The sequence below is a fragment of the Corvus hawaiiensis genome, chromosome 7 (genome assembly GCF_020740725.1).
Source record: "Corvus hawaiiensis isolate bCorHaw1 chromosome 7, bCorHaw1.pri.cur, whole genome shotgun sequence".
Taxonomy (NCBI): Eukaryota; Metazoa; Chordata; class Aves; order Passeriformes; family Corvidae; genus Corvus; species Corvus hawaiiensis.
The window spans coordinates 30,974,230-30,994,636 of record NC_063219.1 but is presented as its reverse complement, the minus strand read 5'-3'; the positions used below and the strand labels follow the sequence as shown (position 1 = coordinate 30,994,636).

Genomic DNA, 20,407 nt, shown 5'->3' with positions numbered 1-20,407 from the left:
AAGCACAGCCAGATGCAGCCTTCCCAGGAGCACATGTGGGCTTTTTTAGGAACAGCTGAGGGAAGGCTCAGGAAAACGGCAACCCCACCTCTGCCAGTAAGATGAGAAAATGCCCAGTGATACGGGTATTGCAAGCTGGTGAGGGCTTGCTCTGCTTGAGTCCCAAAGGAGATCATGGCATCAAACTCAAGCAGAGGCAATACTAGCCAAACTAATAGGTTGTAAACATTCTGGCTTCTGGCTTGCAGCTGGCTCAGGAAGTCAACGGGAGCAAGCTCATGTCTGCCAGCAGTACTTTGTGGATATACCCTACACTAGCTTGGGAAACAAATACAGCTACCCCAGCCCCAAAATCTGACCCTTTCCAACCAATGTTTGCCCCACTGATGTGCTGATATGCCATGCCAGGCTTAATTAACTGCATCCTAATGAGTCTTTTAGCCAGGCTGGTGCCATATTTGAAGGTAACATGACCATCAGGACCAGCTACATTGGGACCCACAGACAGGACCTTACCAGGATGACACCGTGTAAGTGGCCGTGCTGTTGTCATTGTCAAGAATGTTTTGGTCTGGTCCTTTCCAGGTTATAGTTGGTTTGGGTCGCCCACAGACTTTGCACTGCAGCATCACTGTGTCCCCAAGCAGGCAGGTGATGTCCACTAATGGCACAAGAAACTCTGGAGCCACTGTAAAAAAAACCATGGGAACATGCACACAACACCTCTTTTAATCTCCGGGTGAGGATGTCTAGAGTCATACAAGGCTACAGGATATGTTATAGGATGAACTATGGGATCTGGGTCCCAAAGAGCTGGGAGTCCTGGGATTGTGTTATTCAAACTGCCCTCCAGTAAAAGCCAGCTGTCTACAGCTCAGAGAAAGAGGTAGAGGGGAGCTTCCATCCCCCAGCCCTGTGCTCTGGCAGGTGGATGAGATTTTGAGAGGGCAGGTTCAGGGGATTCAGCCTGGCCTGTGGCCCCAGGCTGTCTGGGCCAAGCAGCCAGCAGGAAGCCTGCTTTCCCTGGGACTGAGCAGCAGAGAGCTGCCTTTGCTGCAAATGCTGGTAGGTGCAGAGCATGCTGTGGCACCAGAGTATATCACAACTGCAGCACAGCTGTCCTTAACTTACCTTCTTGGATGAAATTGGGGTTGATTATCTGAAAAATACAAAGAGATAGAGGCATTTATTTCCTAGACAGTGACAAAGAGACATCTGTTTTCACAAGGCACCATGGTGACTCTAACCAGAACTGCAGAGGTGCTGCAGTGGCAACAAGCACCTTCTAACAACCAACAGGTGCAGCAAGCTCTGGTGACAACACACCTGGGAAAGTAAATGAAAGCTACGGCTTCTTGAACCCTGATAAAGGTAACAGGCACAACACCAAGGCTGAGGAGGGTGGACATGTTTCTTCTTTGTCTGGGTGATAATGATGAAGCCATTAATGCTTCTTCCCAGAGGTGGTTTGTGCACCCTCTGTGCTCAGCTCCAGACCTGTGTCACACAGCACCTGCAGTCACCATGCGCCTGGGGCATGTCACCAGCATGCTGGCCACTAACCAGGTCTGAGGAAACATCTTTTAACTTGTGCTCAGCTTCAGGAGAAAAAATGTAAAGCACTAAACCATAAATACTTAATTTTGCCCACTGCTGAGGATCAGTCCTGCAACAATTCTTGGTCTACTAACGTGAGTAAAAATTCAGTCTTGCATTGGACTGCTGGAAACTTTCCAGCTTGAAACTAGGTTTGGATAACCAGTAGTTATTTTATCTAACTAGGTAAGTGATCAAGTTAGCAAAGACTTGAAAAGCTACTGTTACTCTGTAGTGTCTATGTGCCAATGTAATCCTGGAAGCAAAGGTGGAAAAAGCAAAGACGTTGTCACTAAGTTCTTACAGAATTGATCCTAGCTCCATTATGGTGTACAATAGTATAGAGGTTTTAGCCTCATTAACTGTGTTAATAATCTCATAAGGCCTTGTTATTCAAATTCCATCTAATAATTTCATATTAAAGCACCATAAACACCAGTGTGGTTTATCTTGCCTTAAATATCTTTGTTATTATTTATTTCAGAGCTATTTTGGAAGATGCCAATGAAGCAGTGACCTAATTCATGGCCTGCCAAAGCTGATAGGAGGTTTTTGCAGAGGCTCAGAAACCAGGCTACAAAACAGAAGCAATAACCCTTCAAAATAAAGTAGATACATCTTCAAGATTTATATTTACATTTTGGCTTTATAAATAGTTTTCCAAGGTCGATGGCTCAGGGTGCCATTCAAGGAGGCACTTGGGCACATTCAGGTTCATTTTGGTTTCACAGCCTTTCTTTATAGCCCCAGGAAAAGCTCTGGTACCAGCACTGAAACCTCAGGTCTGCTTTCCCTTACCACCCCCACCACCACAAAGCCCAGATGAACCAGGCACAACCTGGAAAGCACAAAGTCCCTCTGAAGGGTGCAGCTGGGCACTGGCACCAGCACATGGACCTGCCAGCCCAGGCACTCAGGGAGCAGCAACTGCTTCTCCACAGGGTCCAGGACCCACACACAGCCCCCTGGACCCTGCAGACAGGAAGAAATTGTGGTACAATGGGGTACTGGATGGAAAACATCCTCTCTCCTGTCTGTGCATGTGAAAAAAAGAGAGATGGATCTTCGTGATTAAGTTGTATCTCTCACACAACACAGCAAAGGAAGAAAAAGCTGTTCTGTGGATAACCATTGCTTGCCATTTTCACTCACAGACACCATCTACTTTTCAGCTGAGTAACCTCAGGCATCAGCTCATTTGCACATACATCTTCATTTTTGTGTTTGGCTTAACTGAAATATCCATTCTCCAAAGCTCTACCCTTCCTTCCCTGCAGCATGCACTAAATTCCCTTATTATTCACTGATCTCCATCCCTGTAGGATTAGAGATCAGGAGAAAGAAACACCCATTAACACTTTACATTTATTTTATAACTCTAAAGGATTCATTAGAAGATGCAACTACAATGATGAATGCAATGGATATCCCTATAAATAAATAATTCTACATTTGTAGTGACTTCCAAGGTACAATAATTTATAATAATTGCCTTACCAATTTTTTTTCACTGCCTCACCATGGGACTAGCAGAAAGAAAATTATCACTGCTACACAATATTGGAAGAGTCTGTGGGTAAAATTTACATTTTCTTTCCCAAAACTTCATCTGTTAATTAATCAAATGGTACCGAACAACACCCCTGCAGCTACATCACAGCTTTAACCTGCTGTAAGCTTAGACAGAAATGAAAGTCTGTCTGCACAAGAACGTTTAAGTGATTTAATGCATCACCTTATTAGGGAATGGGATTTCTTCTGCTTTGAAGGATGGCGTCAGATGATAGGGTGAGAAGGGCAGAAATGGGAAAGCAAAGGTTCACAGCCAGATCTGCATCCAGGGGCCGGCTCGGCTGGTTCACACATCTGCTCCCAAGCCCTGGGGTTCTGCTGCCTCTCCCTGCAGGCTGGCCAGGTTCCTGGGCTATGGCTGGGTGGCAGGAGGTGGCAGCCTCCATAGAGTCCTCCTAGATTAAGTGCAAGATCTTTGGAGACAATTTCTTCATTTGCCAAATAGGTTTTTAATCCCCGTGGGTGGAGAAGGGGAGCTCCAAAGCGTGTCCTTGCCCTCAGAGGATGGGAGCTCATGTATTGCTTCTCCACACAGCCTCCTGCTGGTGCCAGGGCTGGGTCCCCTTATGGATATGCTTGCCCACTCAGTCTGCAGCAGTTTGAATGAGGATCTCGCAGCCCAGCCCTCAGCCGAGCACCCCTGGTGGCCATGAGCAGGGGAAGGTGGCCCAGGGTCTCATGCTGACAAGGGCTCCCTGCAAAAATCCCAGCAAACACCTCCTGCACCAGTGAGGCTGCCAGTCTGGCTGTGAGAGGACAAACTCATGGGGATGGAACTATCCAGCACAAGAACTTCTCACTCCATCTTCAGTGTCAGCCTGCACCATGGAAACACAAGCCCTAAGGGGATCAAACTCAGTTTGCAGTGCATGTAAGAAACACAGCCAGGCTCTTTTTCCTTGGAACATAATTTTAACTGAGATAAGGTAATTTTTTTTTTTTTATTGGATGGAATACCTGTTGCATGGCCCAGGGCAGGTGAAAATTTGTAAAGTCCCCTCTGTGGCCAGGAGAGTTTGTTTTCCATACAATGATATCTAAAAAAGGAAATCCTATGCAAGGTAACAAGAGGCAGAACATGAAACGGCCTCTGCTCACGTGATGTGGGGTCTAACACTGACCAGGCAAAGCCAGGCAGCTGGAGGGAGGGGGGCAAGATAAAGGAATGGGAGGACAGGTCAGGGTTATTCAATAAAAAGCCAGAAACAGACCTTGCTTCTCCCTCTTCCAGTGCTGTTTCAGGGCTCAGACCAAGAAAGGCACATAAGGCACGTACTTGAATGCCTTTGGGGACCTGCAGGGATCTAAGTGACTTAGATCTAGGTCAACTAAGTGTAACTTAACATCAGGCTTTAGAAAAGCAGCATGGGTGCTTCTCCAGAAACTCAGTACTTTGCAGTATTTTTCCTGCTTTGTGAAGCTCATGTTACAAAGATAGAAAGGCATCTGCAGCAGCAGCTGCAAAGCCCACTTGCAAAGCGACTCCAACCACCCTAATTCTTAGCGTAATCTTATCTTTCACTTGTGCACACAGGCTTTATCTGGTGGGGAGGGAGAAGCCATCCTGCCATGCCAATGGCCAGTCCCAAAACGCTCTGCAAGCACAGCTCTGCTGCCTGGGAGGGTTCTCACCTTGGCCAGGGTTTGCTTCTCCTTTGCAGGCTTGTCCTTGCCATGCCTACCTCACTTCCCTGCAGGGATTTCACCCAGCCCTGACACACCAATGCACAGAAGGGCCCAGGGGATGTCCAGATTTTTTCAATGCCATGTTCCAACCCCATTTTAAGGGAATATATCAAAACCAGGAGTGAGAATATTTTTCCCCAAAGCTTAAGAACAGGCTGCAAATCAAGCCCTCTGTAACAAGATCGGTGCTTCACCTAAACAGCAGAGGGCATGTTTACTCCAAGACAAGCAGCTGAGCATTTTGTAAACATTTCATGGCACCTCTTGGTCACTGAGTTAAAATAAAATACTGACACATTTGCACGTGCTGGCAGCAGAGTCAGCAGCATGTTCCTTGCTACCTCGTTCAAAACCAAAAATTACGATTCTCTGAGAAAAAAGAAATTAATTGATTAATTAGAAATTAGGTGAACTCTAATTTTTAGGAAAGTATCTATCACCCATCTTTGACTAGGTCAACTTTACTTTAAGACTTTTGGGGTGACAGGCTCATAGTGTCACCAGCCTCCCCTCCCCCAAAAATGAAAAATTAACAAGAGAAATTTCTTGATAAAATGAGCAAATAAGGATCCCAGCACAGATGGATAGATGCTACCAAAGGGAAAATATAATTTAAAACAGCATCTAATGAAGTGTTCCATGGCATCAGCCTTTTAGCAGGGATGGGGGATGCTTTCTGGCACCAGCATGGATGGGCTTGGCTGCCTTTAGGACTGATGGGGAAGGCACAAGGGATGCTGTAGAGCATCCATGCAGTGCAGAAACCCTCTTGCCCTCCTCATGTTCTTGCTGCCTATGGTGGTGATGGTGGTGCCTATGGCCCTAATGGCTGGTGGTTTCCGTGGCTGAGCCTGTGGGATATCCCTGGCACTGCGTTGTAGCTCCCTACACCTTCCTGCAGATGAAGCAGGTCACTTCTTGCTTTTCCAAAAGCTATTCCACCATGTCTGTGCTGCTGGCTCAGGCCATGTCACACCTGATGAGCCACCTTCCAGGTCTGTCTCAGCAATCCCTGGCCACTCAGGGCAGCAGGACAGCGGTGTTGCCCATGGAGGCTGTCCCAGGGAAACACAGGGAAGTTCTCAGGATTGTACCCATTCACACTGTACTAACAGGCCAAGAAAGGCTTTCTTAACAGTATTGAACAAGATTTTGCCAAGAGAGTGTTACAACTACTCTGGAGATGGACAACCTCAGGCAGGGCCTGAAGGCATTTGCCTAAAGCACTTGGAATTCTTAGCCTGAGCTGAGTGGTGACTTGGAGCCAATGCTGTATCCACCAAACCATTACTTACTCAACCACGTGGACTGTGGGAGTGCTAACACAGTATTCTGCCACAGTGGATGTTTCCTAGTGCTTATCTTGGTCTAAGTGTCTCTGAGTAGATCCTGACATGCTAAAATGTCACAACTGAAAAAAGCAGATTAAGAAGCCCAACGTATGTACCTTGGCAACAGCTCACTAATCTAATGATGGCACTTCCAGTGACTTGGCCTGGGCTTCATCTCTGCTTTGCACAGCTGAGACACTGGAACAGACACCAGAGGCTCAGTGACAGACGTGTGTGGGCCAGCAGTGCTTGTAACACTGCAGCTGGAGTTGTGCAAAACGTTTGCAGCCATGTCGGAACCCTACACCTGAGGCCCATCCCAAAGCTGGGGGAGCTGCTGCCGGATTTAGTGAGGTTTAGCTCAGTCAGATCTTGTGACTGCTGGAAGACTATTGCCTTAGACAAGAGAGGTAGCCCAATGGGATCTGCACAGCTGCCTTGTGACCATCTCAGCAATACTGCAACCCCATGAGATGTTACAACACAGAACTGTAGGACAATTAGTTGTGTCATTGTCCCGGACCCCAGACTTGGGTGTGGATGGTATTTGCTCATTTACAAGGGCAAACATCTTCCCAGAAGTGGAGTTGCCTGTCCCTGTGCAATTAACTACAGACATGTGGAAAGAGTCTCTGATCATCCTTAAGTGTAGGCTACTCCTATCACTCACGTGGCTACACGTGGCCCTCAAGCGCCTGCTCCTACACTCACGTACTCAGTGGGCGAGTTCGTGCCTTCTGCTTTATGAAACTACAGCACAAAGCAGAAAACTAGCAGAAAAAAACAAACTTCATTTCCATCTTTATGCAGTTTCATTACATATTAATTAACAAAGAGGAAAAAACCAGTCACCAAGAGATGCTATTTCTGGTCAAAGCTACAATGAATAGAAAATTCTCCAAGGCCTGTATGAGCAAAAACCCAGTAGTGGAATTTTAGCTCTTTTAAACAGTCACCCAGAATTTCAGTTTCCTGCTCTCGCAATATATGTTTTCCACATTTCTTTCTGTCTTTGTGTCCCCTTGAAACAAAGGCAAAGTGCTTCCAGAAACCTGGAATCTACTGAATGGAATCCACTGTGGTTTTTCATAAACAGCAAACAAAGTGAGATCTGAAAGGCCACAGTAGCTGTGGGACTTCATGGGTACTATGACCAGCTTACTGACTTGTGCAGGAAGTAGGGTGGAGCTAAATTGCACCCACATTTCCCGGTAATTAATTAATATGTCTGCTTTGCATTTAGAGACTGCTCTCTCTGTTCCAGCACTGGGTGCACGTTCTCATGCACGAAGGGAGGAAGATGGATGTCAGGGGTGACAGTCCTCTAAGAGAAGCCAGGTGACTTGCCCTGTTATTACCTGGCTGTAATGATGACTCCACCTTAATGACACAGGAAAGGTACCTCTGAGTGTTGATGGCCAGGACACAGCTCTTCTGCCAGCACTCCCAGCATCTATAAAACCCCTCATGAGCCTGGCCAGGTGTGAGGACAAGGTGTTCCCTCTCCTTGGGCAGTCAGTCATGTTGTCTCCAGCTGCCCTGGGAACTCATCAGTGGACATTCCACACAGCAGGGAAAGCATAACCAGGTGAGATGTGGATGTTCACTGCACACACAGGCTGGGCTGGAGGGGTAGCACAGCTGTTTAAGTTATCTAAGCCTAGCACACGAAGCCTAGAAGATTGATGAAGGCCTGAATCAGGCTCTGGTGTTAGAATTAGCTTGTTTTGCCTCTGGTTTAATGAGAAAAGACTTTGGCCTCCCAGGCTGTAATATAGCCCAATTATTTTAACACGTTTGAAAAGGAGAATCAAAATCTCATAATGAAGGGAAAGGGAGAACAACCGTGGCTTCCAGTAGGTGAATACCCCAGACTTTTAGAGACCAGGCCTCTTCTAGGGCTTCACCAGCACTTTATGAGCCTGCCCATGCTCTGTTCCCTCCAGAGGATTCTATTTAGTTTATACTGGGTATCAGCAATCCCTTCCTCCCAGTATTTCTTAGCCAGATCAACGAGATGACCACAGTCAATTCTGGCTGCAGATGTATTAAAACCAGCACAAACAAGGGCCATGCTGCTCCTTGCAGGGCAGTGTGACCTTAGTAAGTCACCCCCACAATTGTTCTCTTATTTTCTCTTCCTCTGCCATTTTAAATATTTGTTCAGCCCCAGAGAGTTTTGCTAGAAGCAAAACTGAGCTTTCCAAGCCATGAGGAACACAGTGGCTCCTGGGGACTGCAGTGCAGCGGCACTGTCACCTCCAGCAAGTGACCTAGGAGATGCAGGACGGGGCTTTCTGAGTGTAAACAGAGTCACACAGAAGGCACACAGTTACTCCCCCAACAGCAGATTGATTCCATAGCTAAGACTTCACATTGGTGTATTTTGGTTTAAATAGAAATGTTTTTTTTCTCCTGAAGTTCAGAACAATAGACTGTACCATGGTAAAAACCCAAATCAAGCCATCAAAAAGACTAGAAATGCTGACAATGCAAGGACTCAGATACCTCCCACTGGATATATTCTAAACCATCTTTTTTCCTCCTGTTGAACAAAGTCAAAACACAGAAATCCTCTGCAAAAGAACAGTGATTTTCACCCAGCTCTGCACAACCACCTGTGTCTCAGCCACCTGTTGGTGCACAGGGCAATTTTCAGTGAGTGAAAGCTTCCACAGACTCACGTGTAAAAATGGGCACAGCCTTACAACAAATACACGCACTTCCAGTTGTTACCTGTGACTGGCAAAACGCTCTTTGAAAATGTAAACACAGTCCTGAGAATAATGCAGCTTTAGAGGTAAGGACCATTCAGTCTCCAGGATGTCAGCTGGGTCAAAAGCTTTCCTTTAGTACACATCCCAACACAATTAAAATAAAAGCATGCTTTCAGGTTAACAGCTTAGGTGGTGCACCTCAGTACACTTCTCCCTCTTTTTATCTTCCCTTCAGGAGGAAGATCAGCTTTTTTTTGCAGGATGTTTATAGTGCAGCCTGGCTGACAGCATCCGGGAGATCTGCTAGGACACAGATATCTCTGTTCTCCGGTGACCTATCCTGTCATCACCACAAAATCACCTTCTTTCTGAACCATGCCCTTGCTTGTTTCAGCAGGAACCTCTTTCAGCCTTGGAACAATGTATAGAAATGTTTTGTGTGGTCACTATAAACAGGGAAAAAAAAAAAAAAAGGGTCTTGCTAGATCTTAATTGAGGAGAACCAGATACATAACTCTTCATGATTTTAAGCTCTTTCAGGCTCTCTCGACAAGGCACTAGAACTGGTGGTTTCACACTGGAAAAACAGTAACATAATGTACCATAATTTGGGTCCACCTATCTTCATCAGCCTTGCCTGAGATACAGGTACATTCACACAACTGGTTTTACCATTCTTCCTTAGTACCTTGACAGAAATGCAATTCCTACTCTGCTAAGAGAAAAAGGAAATGTTGTCTTTTCTGATTTTCTAGATAAAGTGCTGGTTGTGGTACAACAATATTTGCTCCATGATTAACAACACAGGCCTGACTGGCAGCTCAAGTGTGTATTGCCAGGGCAAGGGGTGTTTTAATATAGAAAGGTGCCACGTTTATCAGCAGCTGACACACTTGCATTATTGTTGGAATGAGGTCCCAGGTGGGAAACAGAGACTGAGGGTGGCTATGTGAGACTCCAGCTCAGCAGGAGCTTGTTACTGAGCTCACTCCACTGCTCCCACTCCAAAAGAAGCCCAAACTCCAGTTCAAGGCTTGGCAAAACCGGAACTGACATTTTTTGTGACTCACACTAAATTGGCACACACGTCTGCGAGCAATACAGACCCACCAACTCCCCTTGCAGCAAAGGTATTTCAAAACAGACACATGTTCTTGAGAAAAAATAATCACAAGGATGATTGTCTCTACCTCCATACTAGTATTGGGGTCAAGGTCATCACACTCTGATTCCTCTGAGCTGTTTGTCTCCTTGTTTGGCAGCATGAAGAGGAAGAAAGAGAACAAGAGATTAGAAAAGAGATTGGTTAGTCAGGGCAGAGCAGCACAGTTGGGAGCAGCACGAAAATGGGCAACAGTAGGGAAAATGCTCCTGAAACACAAACAAAAAACAAACCGACAACAAAACAAGGGAAGCAAAGGCAAAGACATGCTTTTGCCAGAGAAGCAGCAGTGATTCTGCAATTCGTTCAGGTAGTGAAAACAAGGAGGAAGCAAGAGGAGGAAGAACTGTGCCACCATGCTGGAGCAGCCACTTCCCTCGGGCCCAGTCCTTCCTCGTCCAGAGGGTGCGAGGGCGCCCGGGATGCAGTGTCAGGGTTCCTCCCTTTGCACATGCCAGGGCTATTGCACCAGGCTTGTAAGGCACAAAGCCTCTGCAAAGGAAAACACTTAATCATGGGCTCTCCTGGAGAGGGGTGGATCCAAAGGACATGCTCAAGTGCTTTCCTGAATCAAGGCTGAGCTTTGGTTGTGTCAAAATCACAAGTGTTTGCTTGCCTCTGTTGGGAGGGAAAGCCCCAGATTAGTCCTGAGCAGGCCTCATGGTCGGTTTATAGGGATGGATCCTCTGAGTTGGAGCACAGTAGTCAGGCACCCAGAGCAGAAGATGGAGCTTAACCCCACAGTTCTGAACCTTTTCCATACTGGGAAATCTCAGAGAAAGAGAGAGAGACGCAGACACACACACACACACACACACACAGACACACACGAGACCTTCTCCTGGCAAGACAGAGTCAGCATCTCTGCCCTGTCTGATAACATGGAAAGAAAAAGGTCACTGAGACCATCTCCCTAGACCAAAAAGCCTAAGAATCCCCAGGTTGGGAACCCGTTATCTTAATATCTGCTAAAATATTGACCTAAAGAAAACTCAGCAACTTCAGCAAGGCCATTGGTTCACCCAGTGGCTTTCTCACTGCTGCAGCTGCTCTGATGAAGCTGCAGACCTGGGCTAGATCAGAGGTCAGTAAATTACTAGTGTCCCAATTTAAAGTTATTTAACCATGTATATAGTTGGGCTTCTTAATGAAGATCACTTACTTGCATGTGGGATGCCAGGAAAAAGAAAACAAAAAACAAAGACTGCACTTTATCTTGCATGCAAAAATCCTGCTAAAATGGATACTACAAAAAAGGAACAAAAAAAGATAACTGAAGTTGAAAAGAAGAAAAAAACCAACAAAAAACCAAAACCCAAACTCAAAATTGCCGCCCCCTCCCTCTCTCAGGAGAGGATGCTACAGGGGGTGGAAAGGATGGGAAGCAGGAGAGCAGCACAGAGCTTTCAGATGGCCTTACTCACTTTAACAGAGACTTTGTTCCCCAGAATATCCTTGGATTTACGTGGCCCATTGGCTTCATTTTTGCCACTGCTCTCCTTTTCCGCCCGCTTTCTCATGCGCAGGGTATGCCATGAACATGACTTCCTGTTGTACCAAAAAACGCAGCAGTCAAATGGCAAATCATAGCAGGAAGAAAGGTTTTGGAAAGGGGAACCAGCATCCACATTTGCAATTACTGCAGTTCCCTAGAAGGTGAAAGCCACCGGCAGGCAATTTGCCTGTCTCAATCTCAGCAATGAGAGCTGAAGTTCAAAACCAAACCAAAGAGTTCTGCAAAGCAGATGTTGTGCCACACTTGCTGTTTAAATGCATGGAGCAGGAAAAAAATGTCCATGATGGAAGCACAGGCAACTAGAACTTGGTCATCTGGTTTCAGGGACTTTGTCTTGCATTGCCACAAATAGAAATTTATTTTAATTTTGCTACATTTAAAAGACCAGTTTAGTCCTCAGTCTTGTTGAAAAAAAAAGCAGTGTAACAAATATAAAGAATGGTCCTAATGGATTACTCAGTACAGCAAATTAAAAAAAAATTAAGAAATTCAAGTGGTTACTCACTACAGCTCAGAACACAAACAGCTCAATAAATAGGAGCTGCATTATTAATTTTCCAAGAGATAAGTCACGTCCTAGAATAACAAGCTCTGCTGTGCCTCTCAAGACCAAGAATTTCCCATTTGACTTTGCCAATCCAGTTAAAAAGGACAGCAGTCAGCTCATGGATTTTGGCTAGCATCACAGCAGGCACCATTTCCAGTAAATTTTTCACCCCTTATTACTGCTCCTATGACCTTATTCTTGGAAAAAAATAATAAAAGACCAATGTCACCCTTTGTAAGAGCAATGCTGTGTTGACAAGAGAATTGCGTATCAAAGCAGACATAAGAAATTAAGAAAAAACCAAAACAGTTCTTGATATGGATTTCATTTGGTTTAAATAGTGAAGAGTGGACAGGTTGGGGGGGAATTTGGGGAGGGGTATGTTGTCCAAAGCATAAAGCTCTCAAAACAGCAGTGTGATGAGCTGGGATCCAGGTTCAAAGCATCTGCCCACCTTTAAGTCATGCAAATTTGATTTGCATGTTTAAGCCCAATGTTTGGCACATGTCACGTCTACAGTACCTTGATACATTTTACAAAGGAAGTTGTATGAATTCCAGGGATCACCTGTGATGCCAATAAAACGCAGTATGTTAGCAAGGTAGGACCCAAAGGATGCCCCACACAGCCGACGCTCCCCCATGAACACTGCGTCTGACTCCTAAGCGTTTCCTGCTTTTACCTCAGCACCTGATGGGAGCTGTACAATAGCTCAGTTAAAGAACAAGCAAATGCTGCCACTGCCACAAGAGTGAATGGGGTCACGACAACTGTTTTTGCAACCAGGATTAGAGTCTGCACTAACTCAGACTGTATGGGCAGTCGTGTCTGAGCACAGGGAGCACCAGAGCATCCTGCACGGCTCAGACAGGCACTAAGTGCTGACTGGTATTTGGGAATTCCTGGAGAAGGTCCAAATGAGAAGTGCAGAGCAGGGGAAGTTATCCAACACTTCAGGACTGTTACGTTTTCCTTTAGGAAATGTAAGAGTCAAGAACACGGCTGATGGGACTCCCTGACCGATAGGTGAGTAATTCATGGTGCCAACACTGCTGGATCGACCATATATTTTGTGTATAGTATTTGTCACAGAAGAAACAGTTTTATTACTCAAACTAAGTAGTCACTGTGATCTGGCAGACCAGATAGGGTTGAAGATAACACGGCTCCAGGTTGTTTTTTACTCATAGGACTCCTATTATTCAAGTGTCTTTTTGTTTTCTGGGTTGTTTTAGCTGTTTGAGTCTGAAAACATTGTTTAGGACTTTAAATCTCACTGCAGTGAGAAAGAGAGAATTGCAATTCATGTGTCTTTCAGTTTTGTTACACCTTCCTGGCCACAATTCATCCACCTACAGAATTTGATGCAGAATTTTACTGTACAGTTGCCATGAAATCAGTCTTCACCAGGAGTCTGGTACTGTGGATGATTCTAAGGGCATGTGGTTGCATATTGCGGCTAGAGAGGAACCCGGGAATGGCTGTGGTGGATGTGCAAGAGATGTGCCAAGCAATTCCTTTGGCTTAACATGCAATGCCAGATAGCATTCATTACTGACTGACAGGTAAAGTCATCATTTCTCTTAACTGAAATGGCAGCAGAGATCAAGTTATTATTTTTAGTGAATCTGTCACAAAATCTTTCCTCGTGTTTAATTCTGCGCCTCGAGGTATTTGTGTAAGGTAAAACACAGTTTGTAGCATACATCATGCATTACCATCTAGTCATTTTAGATGTTAAAAGAAATCAACAGGTATTACTGAAAAGAGGGTTGTACCTTCTGTATTTAATACCAAAAAACCACTTTCTTGCATTAGTCATTTCAGACTGACAAATGTCTAAAAATCAGAAAAGAAAAATATATATCCACACATTTGTTAAATAAGCAACAAAATATTATAAACAAAATTAAAAACAAAACAAAATCAAACAAAACAAAAAAAAAGGGTCCAACTAATTCTTTTACCTCATTAAAACATGCTCATGGTGAAAATTTATTTTACATATTTAAAATAGTACATTTAAAATTAGTTACATTACAGGTACAATGATGAACATTGCGACTATCCATTATATTGCACAACCTGACTTCATCAATATGAGTTTGTTTCTTCTTTTTTTTAAATAGTGCAAAATACTTTATACAGGAATGTACTTGGGTGGGGGTCTTGCAAACCAAAAAATGTATTACAAAAGTTACTGCAAACAGAAAAAAAACCCAAAACAAATGAAAAAAAAAAAATACAAGCTGTACAAGGAAATTGCCATAGACAACAAAATCTCTCCTCCTTGAGAAGCGAACCTCAGTCCAACACAGAGCCTGGATTTTTGTGGTTTTTTTGTTTATCTAGATGCTGTTATAACCAATATATAGATTAGCAACTTAATACAACATAAATATAAGTCCAGTCCAAGCAGGTCCATGTTGGTGTAAAATGGTGTCATGTAAAGCATATCTTTAACCGTCTATGGTTTTATTTCTCTCCAAAGTATAAACAAAATCCCACAAAATGAAAATAAGCAAAACCCGAGCTATCCACCATGGCTGCCCGATGCTGTGGATTGACCACTCAGCTTGTTCCAATGGCACTGTAGATAAAAATCAGCAGGATTTCCCTACCATTTGGGTTTATTTTTATTTATTTATTTATTTATTTATTTAATTTCCTCAAAAAATCCACATAGTGCTCCCAGCGAAGCCAATATGGCACTTACTTGATGCTTCCATCGCTATTATCTGTAGTGGATTTAGGGAGGGGAGCCAAGATACTGCCAGGGATCCATCCTTCAGCGGCTGGAGAGTGGTCGTTTGCGGGCTGGTACACCAGGAACATGTTCTGCTGGTTGATAGCAAGGATCTGAACGACCTCTCCTTGATTCACACAGATCTCATCCTCCTTCAGTGCATAGTAATCTTTAATCACCACCATGGAAGAGGTCCCATTGCACCCTCCCAAATCAGTCTGAAAACGGACACAACACAAACCGGTGAGCGGCCGGTGCGGAGGAACCTGCCCTTTCCGGCAGCGATCCCACTACTTCATGTCCAGCCTAACCAGACCAGGGAAAAAGACACAAAACACTTGGAAGTTCACATTGGCAGAAAAGGATTTGAAGGACCTGAAAGGTGGCAGTAACAAATACAAACCAGTTTCCTATTTCACATCAGACTTCAAAGCTGCTGACAACCGTGCCCCTGGGTGTTCTCATCTGCGGGTGTTACAGATGAAGGGTCTGTGCTGAGCCAAATAGGGAGAAAGACCAGTGATGCTGAGTACTCGCAGTTAAATATAGGTCATATTGAAAGTGGCTTTGGTCAGCCTCAGCCAGCAGCAGGGTCCAAACATGGTTGGTGGCCACTGACTCTTTGGTGGTTTGTGTGCAGCACACATGTACCCAAACTACAACCTTTAGCTGGCACCCTGTGAGCTGTTATATGGGAAAAGGTCTAAACTCTTCCCTACCATAGACTTTTTCAGGAATGGGTGGTTAATGGCTATTAGAGAAGCCTGAATATTGCTTCTGCCAGTATTGCAAATGGATATCTAGTTCATTAGATCTGCAAGCACAGTGCCCTGAAAAACACTGGGATCAGTGCTCCAGGGTCAGGCTCTGTCTCTGTTTCCTAGATGAAGTGCCCTCCATGTGGATGCCAGGGCTTTTGCATGAGCTGTTTAATCCCAAATCACACGTTACCCCATTGCTTCAGTTTGTTGATTCCTGTTGACCTGGTTAGATGCTAATCAAAGCTAACATCATGGATCACCTGTGGTATAAGAAATGGGCTGTGAGATCATGTTTTATCAGATGAGCTCAGTACCTTGCTTTGTTCATACTTGTCTCCGGGCTGTGAGTGCTCATACCCTGTGCTGCCGTTGGAGGTAGATAACTTCAGGGGTGGGAGAGATGGGTTACGGCTTGTAGCCTTCAAAGGCTTCTCAGACCCTACTGGAATAGAAGAATGGGGCCTGGTGTTGGGCTGAGGGACTCTGCCGGCCTGGGGCCGCAGCACCGCCGAGCTGCTCTCCTTGCGTTGGTACTCGATGGGCGACTGCAGTGCTGCAAGAGAGGACAAGAGTCAGCCACAGGCTCCCAACAGCCTTGCCAGGGGCTGCAGAGGTGTTCAAACAGGTGGGATGGTTCAAACAGAACAGACCCATATGCTGCAAACCAAACAGGAACGGGACATGCCACCCATGGAAGCACACGATGCGTTCATGGCTAGACAGGACTCAAGCATGTTACACTGTGCTGTGCATGAACTGAACACAGCACTCCGTGCTGATGGGAAGAACAGCTTCTCTAACCTACACAGTGAGTAAGCTAAAATGTTTGCCATTTATAGCATACATAATTGCATTCATATTCTTTGGAATCGCACAAATTAATCATATCCTGTAGTCAAAATAAATGAAAGTCTGACTAAGAGGTGCACAGCACATTTACAGTGAATTTTGCTAACATCAGGAAACACAGGTCAAGACCTCTAAGTCCCATGTGCATATTCCCAAGAAAGTGTGACTACTAAATACTCTTCAGACAAGATGCACTGCAGCTTGGCTCTCAGTGTGCTTTCTACATTAACTTTGGTTCAAGGAAACTGCTGGAACTGGCCAGCAAGTGAGGAAGTATAGATGGCACCAAGATATTATTCCCAGCAGTACAAACCTCTCCAGAAAACACCCAACGGGCAACACTTAACAGTTCCATAAGCTGTTGTAAAAAACCAAGCAGTTGTAAAAAAACAACTACTTGTGAGAGTAGATTTTATCGTCATGGAGAGAGCTTGCACTGGGAAAAGGAAGGATAAAAATTCCAGATTGTAAAGAAATAAATAATTTGTTACGTTTGGGGGGGAAGGGATCAGGGCTGGGACTCGCAGTGAGCAGATTTGCTGGGCTCAGGCTATGAGCCCCAGACCTATGGGCTTGGTTTTTCGCATGTCATGTGGCTTTAACAGATGATTTATAGTCAGTTAATACTGTGTACATGCACCAGACTAAACCTACTGGAATGCAGAGAGACTAGTCTAGCAAGAGGCAGACAGAGGACATAATGTCACAGCATCAGCCCCACCAGGGAACCACAACAGAAGGAATGTCTTTCACAACAAGATGAAAAGGAAAGAAAACCAGAAAAGCTCAGCACCATACAGCACTCTCCAGCATTCCCCTTCCAGAGAAAGGCAGGGCAACTCAAGAAACCACTTTATACTAAAGAACAAATGACTTAAAGAAAAAAAAAATCAAAGAGGATGCCAGATCACCATTTTCTTCAAAAGGACACAGACACAGATCTACAGCAATCTGAAAGATTACTTGTCTCTAAAACCCGACCCTTGTCACAAAAGCAGACTGTATTTATGCCACAGTGACTGCCAGTTTCACTTGCTTACCTCAGCTGCAGCTGGAAATGGTTTGGTCCTGCTGCAGACCAGCCACAGAGGGCAAGGAAGGCTGGGGAGAACTTTGACAGTGATTTTGACAGTGACATTTTTCTATTGTATACAGTAGATTAGGCTGCAAGGTCTTTAGCAGTAAGATCTGAATGGATACTTATCAGTCTAGCTTGAAACAATCTACTGTACTCAGAGCTTTTAAAGGGTATTTAGTTGAGTGTCCATTTCTGACTGCTAATTCCACCATGAACTATCACAGTGATGCCTGGCTTCCAGCCTCCTGTTAAACGTCTGTCAGTATTCTTAGAGTGTCAGTGTCCATCTACTTGCTGCTTCTTGCTCTCTCTTTCTCTCTCAAACTCCCCCCAAAAACATGATTAAAAAAAGGTACAGATGAATGGCATTTTCCTTATGAAACATGTCCAGCAGGGACATATTTTTTTTACACCTTGCTTCCTAAAGGTCAGAACAGCTCATCATTTGATGCACAGCCTGTTTCTCAAGCTTAGCAGCTTTTACTTTTCCATGGAAAAATATGAAAAACTTGAATATTACAGTTTTACATTAATGAAGTTTGGATGCAAATCCCGTGCTTTGTACACAGCCCCAACTCTTTAGGACTTCCCTGGTGAAGAGAGAAAAATCAGAGACAGCTTGGGCAAGAACTCATGGGGAATATTCTGTTATTAAGTTTATGCAGCATTGGCTCAGTGTGGATTTAATATGATTTTTAAGACAGAAAACATCTGCTTTAATGAAATGCAAAGCTAAAGAACATATTTAAAGATTAGTCAGCCTCAGTAAGATTACATTCTAAAAGCCACTTAAAATGTTCTGGACTGGACAGGCTCTACTGGATACAGTATAATTTTCTTGGATCTTATTTATAGTTTTAAGGTAAATCCTTAAGATTGTGTTTTAATATAAATCTATTTTTACTTTTGCTTTAGAGATAGTGATGATTATGTTCCTAACCCATCAAATTGCTTGCTGGCCTCATAGAAGATAGGCTGAATAGGGGCTATGAAGATGCCTCAGTAGGAAAAGAGGCTCACAGGGCAGTAAGTCCTGTGAAGATAAGAGGGAATACTTAAAAAATAAAAAGAACAAGCAAGAAAGATGTGGAAGGGACAGAAAAACCCTGCATTAATGCCTGTGGAGTTCTCACAAGGCTTTTTTAAAAAAGTCTGTAGCTAACTGTTAGTGGAACTTATTTTTATTCCAATAATTCGTCAGTCAAAGCCAAGTGCACTGACATAAACCCACCAAGTTTTGGTACCAACTGGTCAAACTGGAGAACTTAGACTCTTCATCTCACCAATGTATTTAAGGAATCATTTTTAAATGGTTGCATGAAGCCACTTCTATTCCAGGTCATGAAAACCCAATACCAAGTTGTGGCATCATGGCTGAAATACATTTCCCTTCATCAGCTCAGCCATAGATTCTGAACTGTCACAAACAACCTTTGCATGTAACCCCTTCCCACTTAACTTCTGAAAAGTAAAAGTAAGCTGAATTAAAATTTTTAAAACCTCCACATTCAAGAAAAAGGAACCTTTGCTTTGATGTGAACTGAAAGAGCCTCTTCCCATTTTGCAAAAAAAAATCCACAAAACCAAATAACAAAACCCAAAAATAAAAAAAAAATCTAACATATTGTGCCAAGCCAAAACATCTTGATTCAAGCAAATATGTTTTATTATTGAACATGTATTAAGCTATTAAATATAGAACTCTAATATAAACTCCATAAAATAAGCTGGTTTGAAATGAATAGTGCAAAGCTATCGTGGAGACATCCAAAGCAACTCTGTTGCTTCCAAACAAACAAAAGAGATACTATTTTTAGAGTCTTTCTCTAGTCCTGTTCCCCTCTCTTACCCTCATCCACTTGTGAGCAAGAACAAGCTAAAATTGTTAACTGAATTTGACCCCTCTGTATTTCCAAATTACACAGTTCTGCTGATTGTGTGTGTGTCTGGTTTTTGAGAGTTTATTTTTTTCAAAACATAGCTTTAATTTGAAATATTATTTCAGACCACCTCAAATCTATTTCTACAGCAAAGCTGATACTTTGGAAAGGCCTCTGTTCATGCACAGCTCCCATGGTTCCTAGGAGAAACAAGCCCTTGCCCTTGTTTCCTTGCCCTTTCCTTTGGTTATTTTTTTTAATTGAAAGCTGCTGCTGCCCTGCAGAGCTGGGACCTGTAGGGGGGTGCATGGTGAGGCAGCCTTCCTCCCACCTCACATCCTCAGCTGGCAGCACGCAGTGACGTCTAACAGGAGGTTCTTGGGGATAAACCTTGCTCTGAGCATATGGGAGATGCTGTGTAGATAAAGTGGCAACCTGGCTTCAACATGATCTTGGGATGGCATCAGATTTAAAATCTTGCTGCACAATGGAAAGCACCAGGAGACAGAGCCCTGCAAACCCCAGGGCAAAAGTACCAACAAAAACACCACCCACAGCGGGACCTGAGATAGGAACATGAACCCAACTGACACATGCAGAAGTGGCTCAGTAATTTTCTCACAGAGGAAACAAAGACAAAGATTCTAAATCCCATTTAGCGTCACAGTTTGGGAAACAGAACAAAGACCACGTACGTACCATTTAGGAAATCTCTTTGTGTGTCCAGGACCTGGTTGATGTCCTGTACCCAAGCCTGTTGAATTTCTGGATTAGCTGCCTGCAAAATGACTCTCTCTGATGTTTCCCGGCTCATTAGGGCAAACTTGCAGGGATCATTGTCCACATTTTCTTCAATGATAAGGTAATTCATCTGAAACAAGCCAAGGTAAGCATGTTACAGGGAGCATGAGTTAACATTACACAAGAATCAAAACTGTTGTGAAATGTTCCTGAAAATAATTGAGT

At 44.1% G+C, this 20,407-nt stretch overlaps 1 protein-coding gene across 12 annotated transcripts in view; it reads right to left on the bottom strand.

Moving 5' to 3' along the window:
- KALRN (kalirin RhoGEF kinase) overlaps positions 1–20,407 on the bottom strand; it is a 484,760-nt gene that overhangs the window by 17,327 nt on the left and 447,026 nt on the right. For 7 of the 12 annotated variants that reach the window (XM_048309144.1, XM_048309140.1, XM_048309139.1 and 4 more), the window contains 7 exons: positions 20,141–20,312; positions 15,949–16,187; positions 14,844–15,091; positions 11,489–11,612; positions 10,093–10,152; positions 1,132–1,159; positions 517–688 (listed from right to left, as the gene is read on the bottom strand). In XM_048309144.1, coding sequence (XP_048165101.1) covers positions 517–688; positions 1,132–1,159; positions 10,093–10,152; positions 11,489–11,612; positions 14,844–15,091; positions 15,949–16,187; positions 20,141–20,312 — 1,043 coding nt within the window. Of the gene's footprint in view, positions 1–516; positions 689–1,131; positions 1,160–10,092; positions 10,153–11,488; positions 11,613–12,650; positions 12,695–13,884; positions 13,967–14,088; positions 15,092–15,948; positions 16,188–20,140; positions 20,313–20,407 lie in introns of those variants that run through there. The other 5 variants (XM_048309143.1, XM_048309147.1, XM_048309148.1 and 2 more) reach the window with 5 other exon arrangements.